Source organism: Ranitomeya imitator, chromosome 6 (genome assembly GCF_032444005.1).
Source record: "Ranitomeya imitator isolate aRanImi1 chromosome 6, aRanImi1.pri, whole genome shotgun sequence".
NCBI lineage: Eukaryota > Metazoa > Chordata > Amphibia > Anura > Dendrobatidae > Ranitomeya > Ranitomeya imitator.
In genome coordinates, this window is record NC_091287.1 from 244,516,220 (window position 1) to 244,531,407 (window position 15,188).

Consider the following 15,188-nt stretch of genomic DNA (forward strand, 5'->3'; position numbering starts at 1 on the left):
AGGAGCTTGAAGAGCAACGTCACTGGGCCCGCCTCCACGCAGTAGAAACTTGCTGTGAGGTAAAAATTCAAAAATCACACCAAAATGGCGGGCGGAGTGTGTCACAGTACGGCACGTTTCTGATTGGTCGCTCGCAGCAGGCGGCAACCAATCAGACACTGGACACTGTTGACGTCACTTATCTCCGGACATTAGCTCCGGACAAAGCCACGGAAGTTGGCACAAATTGCAGGAAGTAGTATTCTAGGCAATATATATATATATATATATATATATATATATATATATATATATATATATATATATATATATATATATATATATATATATATATATATATATATATACACACATACGTACGCGCGCGCACACACACACCAAACACTAAGCATCTTTCATGTCACCAGAGCCAATTATAAGTAGCTGAGCTGTGATTGGTTGCTATAAGCAACTGTTTTCCTTGTAGACAGTTGTGGTAAAGGAAACCTATTATCATTTCTATGGGGTTATCGTCCTCCTGTAAAGCTGGAAATCACATAATTTATTACCGTGCTTACACAACTACCCTCTGACACAGACTGCAGGGGGAGCCCAGTATCACAAAGGATAGGATTAGATACATAGCTCGGCAGTCAGTAACACAGGATAGGATTAGCTACAATGCTCTGCAGACAGTATCACACAATAGGATTAGATACATGGCTCAGCAGACAGTAACACACAGGATAGGATTAGCTACGTGGCTCAGCAGTCAGTAACATAGGATTACATACACGTCTCAGCAGACAGTATCACACAGGATAGGATTAGATACACTGCTCAGCAGACAGTAACACAGGATAGGATTAGAAACAGCTCTCAGGAGACAGTATCACACAGGATAGGATTAAATACACAGCTCAGCAGACGGTATCACACAGGATAGGTTTAGATACACAGCTCAGCAACAGGATGTGCCAAAGGAGAGGACCTTTTCATTCCAAGAATTCCACTTATTCCATCTGATTTGCCTTTTGCTTTTAAACGCCTTCAGTTTCCACTTCGACTGGCATTTGTAATGTCCACTAACAAAGCTCATGGACAGTCCTTGAAACTAGTAGGGATCGATTTGCAATCTCCGTTCTTTTCTCATGGTCAACTTTACGTGGCCTGTTCAAGAGTTGGAACTGCCAAAAATCTGTTCATCTTTGCACAAAAATGTTTATCCAGAAGGCTTTTGAATGAGTTGAACGTAAAATACTATCAATACTTAGGTAATCGTTTAGTTAATTTGTGTTGAAAATCTGTAGTGTTAAGTATATGATGTGAAATGTTTTTATGTGTAATATAATCATTGTAATTTGTTATAACTAACCACTGTTAGTTACTATGCCCGGGCAACTCTTCAGCTAGTATATAATATATATAATTTACATTACCGTATAAGCCGAGGCACCTAATTTTACCGCAAAAAAATGGAAAAACGTATTGACTCGAGTATAAGCCGTGTATGCATTGTCCTCTCATCCCTATTCTTCTCTGCATGGTCCCCATAAAAAAATAAAAATAAAAACTAGTTTCTTGTGCTCCCTCGCAGTGTCTTGTTCCGGTGTAATCAGCTGATTTATGCTTGTAAGCAGTGCATGGAAGGCACGTCATGCGCTGCTTACAAGCAGAGCACAGCTGTCTGAATATTGGCTGCTCTCCACGCCGAGCCTATGTGCATGGAGGGCAGTGAGTATTCATTGCTATTTAAGTAGCCTGCAGTCCCAGGTGCAGCAGCCAGGCAGTCAAGTGTGCTATCTACTTAAAAGAAATGAATATTCACTTCTCTACACTCCCATGGGTGTAACTCACAACGAAAAAACAGAACCCGAACAAATATCTATTGTTAAAAATAAAGAAAATGTTTATTGAAGGATACATAAACCATAAGGAGGGGTGTGGAGAGAAGTGAATATTCATTACACTCAAAAGTAGCGGTCACACATAGCCACTGCAGCAAGCTGGCTGCTGCAGCTGACACTGTGCGCTATTACAGAGAAATGAATGTTCACTGCCAGCACAGTGAATATTAATTTCTCTTTAGCAGCAGGCATAGGCTTTAGCCGCAGCAGCTGGCTCCTGCCTCCTGTGACCACTGCTTCTCCCCCTCCATTTTCTGGGACCATCACTCAAGTATAAGCCGAGTTGGGTGTTTTCAGTGCATAAAAAGTGCTGAAGAACTCTGCTGTATATACGGCGTGTGTATATATGTATGTGTGTATAGAAATTGCACAACAAATTTTGTGGTCCATTTTTCCCCTGATACCCTTGTGAAAATAAAAAAAAAATTGGTTCCAAAGTAAATTTTTTTGTGAAAAAAGCAAAATGTTTTTTTTTTTTTCTTCAACGTCGTTTTACTTCTTGTGAAGCACCTGAAGGGTTAATAAACTTCTTGAATGTCGTTTTGTGTACCTTGAGGGGAGCAGTTTTTAGAACGGTGTCACTTTTGGGTATTTTCTGTTAGGCTAGGGTCACATTGCGTTGTGACCCCGTTTAACTGACTACCTTACACCGCCATTGCCTGTAATGGCGAACGCATCGCTAGCGCATGCCCACATTGTGCGTGCGCTAGCGATGTGCCATCATTTGAGTGATCGGGGATCTTCGGTAGCGGGATCGGCAAATGCGATCCCTTTTGGGACATTGCATTAGCGCAGTCCGTAGCGCTATGCGCCGAACGGACTGCCCTAACGCAATGTGACCCTAGCCTTATGTTGACTCCCCATACACACTTCAAATGTGAGGTGGCCCCTAAAAAAAAAAAAAAAAAAAAAAAATTTTTTTACATTTTGTTGGAAAAATGAGAAATCACTGGTCGACTTTTAACCCTTATAACGTCCAAACAAAAAAAATGTTGCTTATGTAAAGCAGACATGTGGGAAATGTTATTTATTAACTACTTTGTTGCCCCCCTCTGATTTAAGTGTACAAAAATTAAGTTTGAAAATTGCAAAATTTTCAAACTTTTTGCCAAATTTCCTTCCTTTTTTTTCCCCCTAAATAAACGCGTCATATAGAAGACATTTTACCACTAACATAAAGTTCAATATGTCACAAAAAAGTCTTCCAATCAGTGGGATACTTTTGAAGCATTCCTGAGTTATAACCTCAGAAAGTGACAGTGGTCAGAATTGTAAAAATTGGCCTGGTCATTAAGAACAAAATTGGCTCTCACTAAGGGGTTAACAGAAAACTACAAATAAAGATTAGACCACCACAAGATAGATTTCATCATCCCAAAGTATCATTTAATCAGTATAACCACACTGACCTGACAGTGTCTGTAGGTTACTGGGCACAATGCTGCTGACAGGTTCCCTTTGACAAAAACGCCCAGGAAGCTGCCTGGTCTGCACGAGCAACATGTAAACAAACTGGGTGCAGGAGCAAAAAGTAGAAACCAAAAACAAAATGTACAGGACTTTTGTATATTCTTATACAGCAGAGATTAGCTTTTTGAAAAAAAATTATGGATTTTGACGTCTGACAGCTTCTTTAAGCCAGATTACATAACAAATTTACTTCAAATGATGTGTCCATCTCTGTGGACAATTTTTTTTTTCCCCCCACACATTTGGTGCTAAAAATTATTTTTGCATTTTTTTTTTTTACCTCTGCACATTCAACTTTAAAGTGGTGATAAAGATGAGCTAAAAAATGACAGGTAAAGGTTAAAATGTCGCCAGTTAGACCATCAGTGAGATCACTGACCCATTCTCAGTTAACTCCTTATGCCACCAGCAATTGTGCAATACAGAAGCTGTAGAAGGCAAATAGTGCAATAATGTCAAAGAAACCCAATTAAAAAACTGATTTTTAGCCCAATTGACATTAAGTAAGAAAGTCACCAAAAGGTGGACAACCCCTTAATTTAAGAAGCCTTATCACATTTTTTTGCATTAACTTGAAATATGCCTAAGCTTTTGCACGTGCCAAATGATTTCAGGGACAAGACAAATTAAACTATCACAAATACTGTTACCATAAGTAGAAACGTATTTGTTCTAATTTTTTGTTGCATTCTTCATTTTAGCTGCCAAAACATTTGCATTAAACCCATGTTTATAGAGGATTTGTTACAGAAGAAAAAATATGTATCTTCTTCATTGCTAGTTAAAGGCCAAAACAAAAGATGGAGTCTTTTAAAATAGTCTAGTCTGCTGTGAAGATTTTTAAGGGTTTGTTCCCCTTAATTAACAGTATTCCAGAAAACCTTTAAATTGTCAAATCCAATTAGTTGGGGGTAGTAAAAAATGTACGCAAAATGATGTAATTGATGCAAATGTTAGCAGTGAACAAATGCATTTTATTGCAGGCTTATATTTGTGAGTAGCTTATTGTGAGATGAAGATTTGTAGCACCTATACAGATTTCTATACTTTCTAAGTTCACCCTCCTTTTCTATTCTTACTGCTTTAAATGGTTGTCTGTGTTTCTACTTAGCTTTTCATGTAATGAAAACTAATATCAGAAATGACTACTGTATTGTTTTAGTTAACATTCAGTTAAAGAATACAGTTAGTATTTAAGACTAAGCAAGCACCAAGACAAAAATGCTGTAAACAAAACCATTATAAAAATGTTAAAATTGTTTAATGTATCCAATATGTTGTAGACGTGGCAAAATGGGAGTCGCTTTTTGCAAATCATCGACCTGAATCGAGTCGTTCCGCATTCTGTGGTTCAAAACCAACACCATTAAATGAAGCAGAAGTACCTCTGCCAGTTGAAAAAAACAAGTATACAAGGAGAGATTCTGTAGATGAGTTGTCTACTTTCAAATTTTTCTCTCAAGAAGAATGTGAATATGGTTCTGCTGGCTGTCTGCGAAGTTCAGATACTGTTTCATCTCTACAAAGTCCAAGTTTCAAATCGGGCATCATGGGCAATGTATTTAAAGACAAAGGTCCTTCTCAAAAGCGCAAACAATTTGGGGACAAAGATCAAGAATTGCTTTGTACGTCAAATACAATTTTTAATGAAACTATAGATGTAAAAGTGGAGCATACTGAACCGGAACAACATGATGATAAATTTAAACATATTTCCCATGTAACTAAATCCAGTCAGAATTCAGAAGCGGAACCCAATTGTAACCAGTTATTTGGTGTCATTGCAAATGTGGCTCAAGCACCGAAATCTATTCACATTCTTGATGCAAGCTCTGAAAATTCTGATTTTGAAGCATGTAAAAGTATACTCTTGGAAACTAAAACCGATAGCCAAGATCCAGATTCCAATGTCATGGGTATTACTTCAACAGGCACATTGCATGCATCTGGGAGACAACTTAGCCCAGAGGTACTTCAGCTTTTTAAAGGAAAAGACGCTAACCACATTGTCCGTATGCTGGAGAAACTGTCCCCATTTTACCCAGCTCTTCAAGGTAAGCTTTTTTTCATGTTATACGAGTTAATTGCATATGGTACACATGCTAGGTATGTTTTAGTGCATTGTGTGTGTTACACGATAAAAGTATTTCTTTAACCCCTTAATGACCACTGATATGCCTTTTAACGGCAGTAGTTAAGGATACTTAAACCACAGCGCCATTAAAAACTGTATAGCGCCCCCCAGAGTCAGATTTTCTTTGTTGTCAGGGGTAGCTGAGACCCCAGAGAACATGATTCTGTTTTTACCGACCCCCTGGGTTGCGATCGTCGGTAATTAACAGTTTACAGGCGACCGCGATTTGCCATTTAATTTCTCTGTCCTCCAATGTGATTGCACATCAGAGGACAGAGAAATAGGGTCCCCGATTTCCCCCCCCCCCCCCCCCGACCCCCATATTTACCAGTGTCTCTGGGTCCTCCTCCTTCCCCTCACGGCCGCTGGCATCTTCCTCTGGTAAGAAAATGGCGGGCGCATGCGCAGTGCACCAGCCGAGATCGGTCGGCCGGCACCCGGCAACAAGAGGAAGTTTTTTCCTATCACAGTGATCAAAATAAAAATAGTAAATAAACCCACCTTTATCACCCCCTTAGCTAGGAAAAAATAAAATAAAAAAAAATGGAAATAAATACAATTAGGCTTATGGTTTTGATTAGGCTTATGGTTGGGATTAGGGGTGTGTTGGGGTTAGGGTTGTCATTAGGATTATGGATCGGGTTGGGATTAGGGTAAAGGGTGGGTTAGGGTTGGAGTTCGAATTGGGGGGTGTCCACTGTTTAGGTACAGCAGGCGGTCTCCTAACGCGACATGACTCCACCATTGAGTCCAGCCAATTTTGCGTTAAAACAGTAGTTTACCCCCACAAATGGGGCATCAGCGTACTCAAATTGGACAACAACTTTTGGGGGTTTAGTTTCTCCTGTTACCCTTGGGGAAAAAAATGGGTCTAAAAAATAATTTTTGTGGAAATTTTTTTTATTTTTTATCTTCACGGCTCTGCGCCAAACTTCTGTGAAGCATTTGGTCATTCAAATGCTCACCACACATCTAGATCAGCTCCTTGGGGGGATCTAGTTTCCAAAATGGGGTCACTTGTGGGGGGTTTCTAATGTTTAGGGACATCATTCACAACGGCGCTCCTTCCCTTCCGAGCTCTGCCATGCGCCCAAACAGTGGTTATCAGTGTACTCAAAATAAATTGCACAACAAATTTCGGGGTACAATTTCTCCTGTTACCCTTGTGAAAGTAAAAATTTTGTGGTGAAAAGATCATTTTTGTGGAGCAAAATATTTTTTTATTTTCATGGCTCTACGTTATAAACTTCTGTGAAGCACTTGAGGGTTCATAGTGCTCACCACACATCTAGATAAGTTCCTTGGGGGTCTAGTTTCCAAAATGGGGTGACTTGTGGTGGGTTTCTACTGTTTAGGTACATCAGGAGCTCTGCAAATGCAACATAACGCCCGCAGACCATTCCATCAGTCTGCATTTTAAAACGTCACTACTCCCCTTCCGAGCCTCGATGTGTGCCCAAACAGTGGTGCCCCCCCACATATGGGGTATCAGCGGACTCAGGACAATCTGGACAATAAATTACTCTTGTGAAAATAAAAAATTGCGGGCTAAGAAATCATTTTTGGAGAAAAAAATAATTATTTTCATGGCTTTACATTATAATTTTCTGTGAAGCACTTGGGGTTCAAAGTGCTCACCACACATCTAGATAAGTTCCTTAAGGGGTCTAATTTCCAAAGAGGTGTCACTTGTGGGGGTTTCTACGGTTTAGGCACATCAGGGGCTCTCCAAACGCAACATGGCGTCCAATATAAATTCCAGCCAATTCTGCATTAAAAAAGTCTAACGGTGCTCCTTCCCTTCCAAGCTCTGCCGTGCGCCCAAACAGTGGTTTACCCCACATATGGGGAATTGGCATATTCAGGAGAAAATGCACAACAAATTTTGTGGTTCACTTTCTCTTTTTACACTTGTGAAAATTAAAAAAAAAAATGATTCTGAAGTAAAATGTTTGTAAAAAAAAAAAAAAAGTTAAATGCGACGACATGCACCATGCGACATGCACCAGGCGACGACGTGCAGCATGCACCATGCGGCGACATGACCATGCGGCGACATTCCCCATGCGATGACATGCACCATGCGACGACATGCACCAGGCGGCGACATGCACCAGGCGGTGACATGCGATATGCACCATGCGACGACGTGCGATATGCACCATGCGGCGACATGACCATGCGGCAACATGCGACGACATGCACCATGCGACGACATGCACCATGCGACGACTGAAGACATGCACCATGCGACGACTGAAGACATGCACCATGTGACGACATGCACCATGTGACGACATGCACCATGCGACGACATGCACCATGCGGCGACATGCACCATGCGGCGACATGCACCATGCGGCGACATGCACCATGCGGCGACATGCACCATGCGGCGACATACAGCACATACCGTACATACATACATACAGTACATATAACATAGATTACATACTCACCATCACTTGTCACTTTGTTCCCTGAAGCCATTGTTACCTGTAAAAAAATATTAAAATAATAAACAAACAATATACTCCCTGATCCGCAGAAATCCAATTAAAACGAGTGTCCCACGACGATCTCCCGTGGAGAGCAGGAGCATCAGCTGATGTTGGCTGCTCTCCAGGGGCTCCAGGAATACAATGATGAAAGGTATCCTTCCACAATGTATTCCTCACACTGTATTCCTACGCCCCTGTGAGAAAATAGTCCCTAGTCTCACTTTATGCCATTGCTGTGTGAGAAATTTTCCTACGCAGTAATTGCCATAAAGTGAGACCAGTGAACTCTAGTAACCTCTCAATGATGCACTGCAGGAGCCATTGTCTCCTGTCAGTGTGTCACTGAGGGTCCTATAGAGCGGTGACATCACACGATGTCACTGTTCTATAGGGGAGATCGTCGTGGGACACTCATTAATTGGACCATGGCGGACAGGTAGTATACGGTTTATTATTTTACGTTTTTTGCAGGCGCTGAAGTATGATAAGTATGGTGAAATTAAGAATAATAATACTTTTTTCTGGCTGTGTCTTTATTTTGTTTTTAACTCTTTCACTACTCTAGAATTAATAATGGATAGGCGTCTTATTGACGCCTCTCCATTATTAACCCGGCTTAATGTCACCTTACAATAGCAAGTTGACATTAACCCCTTATTACCCCAAATCCCACCGCTACTCGGGAGTGGGAAGAGGGGCTAAGTGCCGGAATAAGCGCATCTTACAGACGTGCCATTTCTGGGGTGGCTGCGGACTGGTATCTGTAGCCGGGGGGGCAATATCTAAGGCCCCTCTCTAGGCTATGAATTTCAGCCCGCAGCATTCTGCGTCCCCCTATTTTAATAGCCAGTAAAGGCTACGCAGACAGCTGCGGGCTGATATTCATAGAAGGCTACAAATATTGGCCCCCGGCCGTCGGCTTTCCCCCTCTAGCAGAGAAAATTGCGCGGGAGACCACACCGTTTTTTCCGCCTTTTTTTTTTTTTTTTTTTTTTAATTCAACGCTCATTAAGGCCTCTTTCACTCTTGCGTGGGTACAGGTCCGTTGCTGTGCGTCGGGCCGACGCACGTTGTGAAATTTGTGAACGACGTGGGCAGCGGATGCAGTTTTTCAACGCATCCACTGCCCATTCTGAAGTGCGGGGAGGAAGGGGTGGAGTTTCTGCACCCGCGGTAGATAAATGCGGGCGCAACGGCCAAAAAAGCATTCACTTGAACATTTTTTTTTTCGTACCAATGGTCCGCCAAAACACAACGGATCCGTAGCACGATGGATGCGACGTGTCGCCATCCGTTGTGATCCGTCGCTAATACAAGTGTATGGGTAAAACGCATCCTGCAAGCCCATTTGCAGGATCCGTTTTTTCCACCGGATCATTTTTTTTCTGCCGGATCCGTTTTTTCCGCCAGATCGGTTTTTTTTCCACCAGATCCGTTTTTTCCCGCCGGATCGTTTTTTCCGCCAGATCCCGTTTTTTCCACCGGACCCCTTTTTTTCCACCGGACCCCTTTTTTTCCACCGGATCGTTTTTTTTCCACCAGAGCCGTTTTTTCTCATAGAGATGTATTAGCACAGGATTGCGCCTGATGGCCACACGTTTCATACGTTTTTTGCAGGATCTGTCAAAAAAGCGGTTTCCGCCGGATGGTAAACACACATACAGAGGAACGGTTTTTCTGTCCGTCGAAAAAATGCACAGCGACGGATCTAGCAAAAACAGATGAAACGTGTGGCCATCAGGCGCACTCCGGTGCTAATACAACTCTGAGAAAAACCGGATCTGGCAGAAAAAAACGATCCGGTGGAAAAAAATGGATCCGGCGGAAAAAAACGGATCCTGCAAATGTGCTTGCAGGATGCGTTTTGTACCCATAGACTTGTATTAGTGACGGATCGCGACGGATGGCCACACGTAGAGTCCGTCGTGTAACCGATCTGTCGTGTTTTGGCGGACTGTCGGCATGAAAAAAACGTTCAAGTGAACGTTTATTTGGCAGTCGCGCCCACCATTTTTTACCGCGCATGCGCGTCAGAAACTCCGCCCCCTCCTCCCCAGACTTCTGAATGGGCAGCGGATGCATTGGAAAACTGCATCCGCTGCCCACGTCGTGCACAAATTTCACAACGTGCATCGACCCGACGCATAGCGACGGACCCGTACCGACGTAAGAGTGAAAGAAGCCTTAATGAGCGTTGAATTTAAAAAAAAAAAAAACGGAAAAAAATGGCGTTGGCTCCCGCGCTATTTTCTGCAGCAGAGGGGGAAAGCCGACTGCCAGGGGCCAATATTTGTGGCTATTAAAATAGGGGGACGCAGAATGCTGCGGGCTGATATTCACAGCCTAGAGAGGGGCCTTGGATATTGCCCCCCAACTCCCCCTAACGGCTACATATACCAGTCCGCAGCCACCCCAGAAATGGCGCATCTGTAAGATGCGCTTATTCCGACACTTAGCCCCCCTTCCCACTCCCGTGTAGCGGTGGGATATGGGGTAATAAGGGGTTAATGTCACCTTGCCATTGTAAGGTGACATTAAGCCGGGTTAATAATGGAGTGGCGTCAATAAGACGCCTATCCATTATTAATCCTAGAGTAGTGAAAGAGTTAAAAACAAAATAAAGACACAGCCAGAAAAAAGTATTATTATTCTTAATTTCACCATACTTCCCATACTTCAGCGACTGCAAAAAACGTAAAATAAACCGTATACTACCTGTCCGCCGTAGTCCAATTAATAACGAGTGTCCCACAACGATCTCCCCTATAGAACAGTGACATCGGGTGATATGATGTCACTGCTCTATAGGAGCCTCAGTGACACACTGACAGGAGACAATGGCTCCTGCAGTGTATCACTGAGGTTACTAAAATTCAAAGTCTCACTTTACGGTAATTGCTGCGTGGGAAAATTTCTCATGCAGCAATGCCATAAGTGAGGCTAGGGACTATTTTTTTTCACAGCAGCGGAGGAATTCCTTCCTCCCATAATTGTATTTCTGGGGCCCCTGGAGAGTGGTTGCAACAGCTGTTGCTGCTGTTCTCCACGGGAGATCGTCGTGGGACACTCGTGGATTTCTGCGGACAGGGAGTATATTGGTTGTTTGGTTTTTTCACCTTTTTTTTTTTTTTTTTACAGAGGACACTGGCGTGTGGAGTATGTGTGGAGTATGTGTGGAGTATGTGTGGAGTATGTGTGGAGTATGTGTGGAGTATGTGTGGAGTATGTGTGGAGTATGTGTGGAGTATGTGTGGAGTATGTGTGGAGTATGTGTGGAGTATGTGTGGAGTATGTGTGGAGTATGTGTGGAGTATGTGTGGAGTATGTGTGGAGTATGTGTGGAGTATGTGTGGAGTATGTGTGGAGTATGTGTGGATTTTTATTTTCATTCAACACATTAGCCGGATGATGGGACTACTACTGTCCCATCATTGGCTAATGTGTCAATCACTGTCATTGTAGTAGGCATCGTCCGATGGGACTTGTAGTCCCATCGGACGATGCGCGCACCGAGATACGCCGCACAGAGACCCCGGCACACACGCAGAGAGCCCCACGGTCACGCACAGACACCGCCCGCACACACACACCCAGTCTCTGCCCACGCACCGCCCACACTTCATTATACTGCATAATTGCACTATAGGAACTTCCGATTCCGATATCGCAAAAATATCGGAACTCGGTATCGGAATTCCGATATAGCGAATATCGACCGATACCCGATATTTGCAGTATCTGAATTCTCAACACTAGTGATGACACAACGATCTGAAGCAGCAGTACACAAGCCTCCCGAAGAAGCAAATATTGCGAAACGTGCGTTGGAGCTACGTACTCAGCGGGCACCATTCCCACATGAGTAAGCACTATATGTATCACCTTATTAGCAATATGCACTTTATCACAGCGTTAACACATGTTTCTTCCTAGTATTTTGCCATTTTGTTTTCAACTGTGAAACGCTGCGTGGATAAGATTTACTAGATGTTGGCCAGATTGTAACGCATCGAGTACTCTAGAATATGTATGTAGTATATAATACAGCCCACGTAGTATATAGCAAAGCCCACGTAGTCTAGTGCAATGTAAACACCATATCTGTTTAAAAAAAAAAAAGAAATAAAATAAAAAAGTTATATACTCGCCTTCCGGCGTCTACCGCATCCAGGCCATGTCGTGACGTTCCGTTGCCAGTAATGCTTTGCGGCCATAACACGTGATGATGTAGAGGTCTCGCGAGAACACTACATCATGTTCGGGCATTGCCGCAATGCATTATTTGGACCGGATAGTCGCGAGTAGTGTGAAAGGCTGGCGCGGAAGGTGAGAATATAATGTAATTTTTTTTTGTATCACTTTTAACATCATATGTTTTTATTATTGATCCTGCATAGGCAGCATCAATAGTAAAAAATTGGGCACACTTAGACGATTAATGACAGCGTTAAAGGACTGCTTTACACCGCGCTATGCCGTGGAGAAACAGTCCTAAAACGCTATGTGGGCGCTGACTGGAGGGGAGTATGGAGGGGGCACTGACTGGACGGTAGTAGTGGGGGGCCAATTTGCGGCCGGACTGTGCCTGTATATGAGCACAAATAGTGTAAAATAAGAACACACATAATATATACATGCACACAAGTGTATGTAGATGGACATATATACCCACACATGTACTGTGTAATTTACATATCTAAGACATATACGCAGTGAGATCTCTTTACAGTATATCATATACAATGCCTACAAGTAGTATTCAACCCCCTCCAGATTTAGCAGGTTTAATAAGATGCAAATAAGTTAGAGCCTTCAAACTTCAAACAAGAGCAGGATTTATTAACAGATGCATAAATCTTACAAACCAAAAAGTTTTGTTGCTCAGTTAAATTTTAAACATAAGTGTGGGTCAATTATTATTCAACCCCTAGGTTTAAGATTTTGTGGAATAACCTTTGTTTGCAATTACATCTAATAATCGTCTTTTATAAGACCTGATCAGGCCGGCACAGGTCTCTGGAGTTATCTTGACCCACTCCTCCATGCAGATCTTCTCCAAGTTATCTAGGTTCTTTGGGTGTCTCATGTGGACTTTAATCTTTAGCTCCTTCCACAAGTTTTCAATTGGGTTAAGGTCAGGAGACTGACTAGGCCACTGCAACACCTTGATTTTTTTGCCTCTTGAACCAGGCCTTGGTTTTCTTGGCTGTGTGCTTTGGGTCGTTGTCTTGTTGGAAGATGAAATGACGACCCATCTTAAGATCCTTGATGGAGGAGCGGAGGTTCTTGGCCAAAATCTCCAGGTAGGCCGTGCTATCCATCTTCCCATGGATGCGGACCAGATGGCCAGGCCCCTTGGCTGAGAAACAGCCCCACAGCATGATGCTGCCACCACCATGCTTGACTGTAGGGATGGTATTCTTGGGGTCGTATGCAGTGCCATCCAGTCTCCAAACATCACGTGTGTGGTTGGCACCAAAGATCTCGATCTTGGTCTCATCAGACCAGAGAACCTTGAACCAGTCAGTCTGAGTCCTCCAAGTGATCATGAGCAAACTGTAGACGAGCCTTGACATGACGCTTTGAAAGTAAAGGTACCTTACGGGCTCGTCTGGAACGGAGACCTTTGCGGTGGAGTACGTTACTTATGGTATTGACTGAAACCAATGTCCCCACTGCCATGAGATCTTCCCGGAGCTCCTTCCTTGTTCTCTTTGGGTTAGCCTTGACTCTTCGGACAAGCCTGGCCTCGGCACGGGAGGAAACTTTCAAAGGCTGTCCAGGCCGTGGAAGGCTAACAGTAGTTCCATAAGCCTTCCACTTCCGGATGATGCTCCCAACAGTGGAGACAGGTAGGCCCAACTCCTTGGAAAGTGTTTTGTACCCCTTGCCAGCCTTGTGACCCTCCACGATCTTGTCTCTGATGGCCTTGGAATGCTCCTTTGTCTTTCCCATGTTGACCATGTATGAGTGCTGTTCACAAGTTTGGGGAGTGTCTTAAATAGTCAGAAAAGGCTGGAAAAATAGATAATTAATCCAAACATGTGAAGCTCATTGTTCTTTGTGCCTGAACTACTTCTTAATACTTTAGGGGAACCAAACAGAATTCTGGTGGGTTGAGGGGTTGAATAATAAATGACCCTCTGAAAAGACTTTTCACAATTAAAAAAAAAAAAAAATAAACGAAATAACATTCTTTTTTGCTGCAGTGCATTTCACACTTCCAGGCTGATCTACAGTCCAAATGTCACAATGCCAAGTTAATTCCAAATATGTAAACCTGCTAAATCTGCAGGGGGTTGAATACTACTTGTAGGCACTGTATGTATACTAAACTATACTATGAAATAGATGAGAAGGTATAAAAAGCTCAAAGCTTGATCACCATGGTTGTGCAGTGCTTGGTGCTGCTTACAGCTTGTGACCAAGATGTGACCTCTCCTCATCAGCCTGAACATAGAGGAGGGAGGGGTTTGGGTGTGTTTTGGAGTGGGTGTGCCAGGTGCAGTTACAGGCGAGTGCAATGCATCATGGAACTTGTAGTATTAGACCACAATAACTCAGGAGAAAGGAAGTTATTGATTTACCCCATGAGAGCTGGATCCAGCAGTAAAGATGTGCTGCTACAGCATGATAACAGGTAATATTGCTGAAATAAACACAGTAGATATTTTCAGTGGCACATAATAGCAAGATTTATGAAAAAAAAACAAAAAACTTTATAGTAGTGGACAACTTCTTTAACTTTTTTTCGCAGAAAATTTACTTCAGCTCCAATTTTTTATTTTACCAAGGGTAACTGGAGAAAATGGACCCCAAAAGTTGTTGTACAATTCGTCCTGAGTAAGATGATACCCCATATGTGGGGGTAAACCACTGTTTGGGCGCAACGGAGAGATCGGAAGGGAAGGAGTGCCATTTGACTTTTCAATGCAAAATTGACAGGAATTGAGATGGGACGCTATGTTGCGTTTGGAGAGCCACTGATGTGCCTAAACATTGAAACCCCCCACAAGTTACACCATTTTGGAAAGTAGACCCCCAAAGGAACTCATCTAGATGTGTTGTGAGAGCTTTGAACCCCAGTGTTTCACTACAGTTTATAACGCAGAGCTGTGAAAATAAAAAAATAAAAAATTCCCACAAAAATTATTTTTTAGCCCCCAGTTTTGTATTTTCCCAAGGGTAACAGGAGAA

The 15,188-nt window shown here is 42.7% G+C and overlaps 1 protein-coding gene across 3 annotated transcripts in view; it reads left to right on the forward strand.

Moving 5' to 3' along the window:
- Positions 1-15,188, forward strand: part of LOC138642409 (uncharacterized) — a 231,603-nt gene that overhangs the window by 194,173 nt on the left and 22,242 nt on the right. For 2 of the 3 annotated variants that reach the window (XM_069730540.1, XM_069730541.1), the window contains exon 16: positions 4,640-5,410. The exons of the other annotated variant lie outside the window; for it this stretch is intronic. In XM_069730540.1, coding sequence (XP_069586641.1) covers positions 4,640-5,410 — 771 coding nt within the window. The remainder of the gene's footprint in view (positions 1-4,639; positions 5,411-15,188) is intronic. 3 annotated transcript variants of the gene reach the window in all.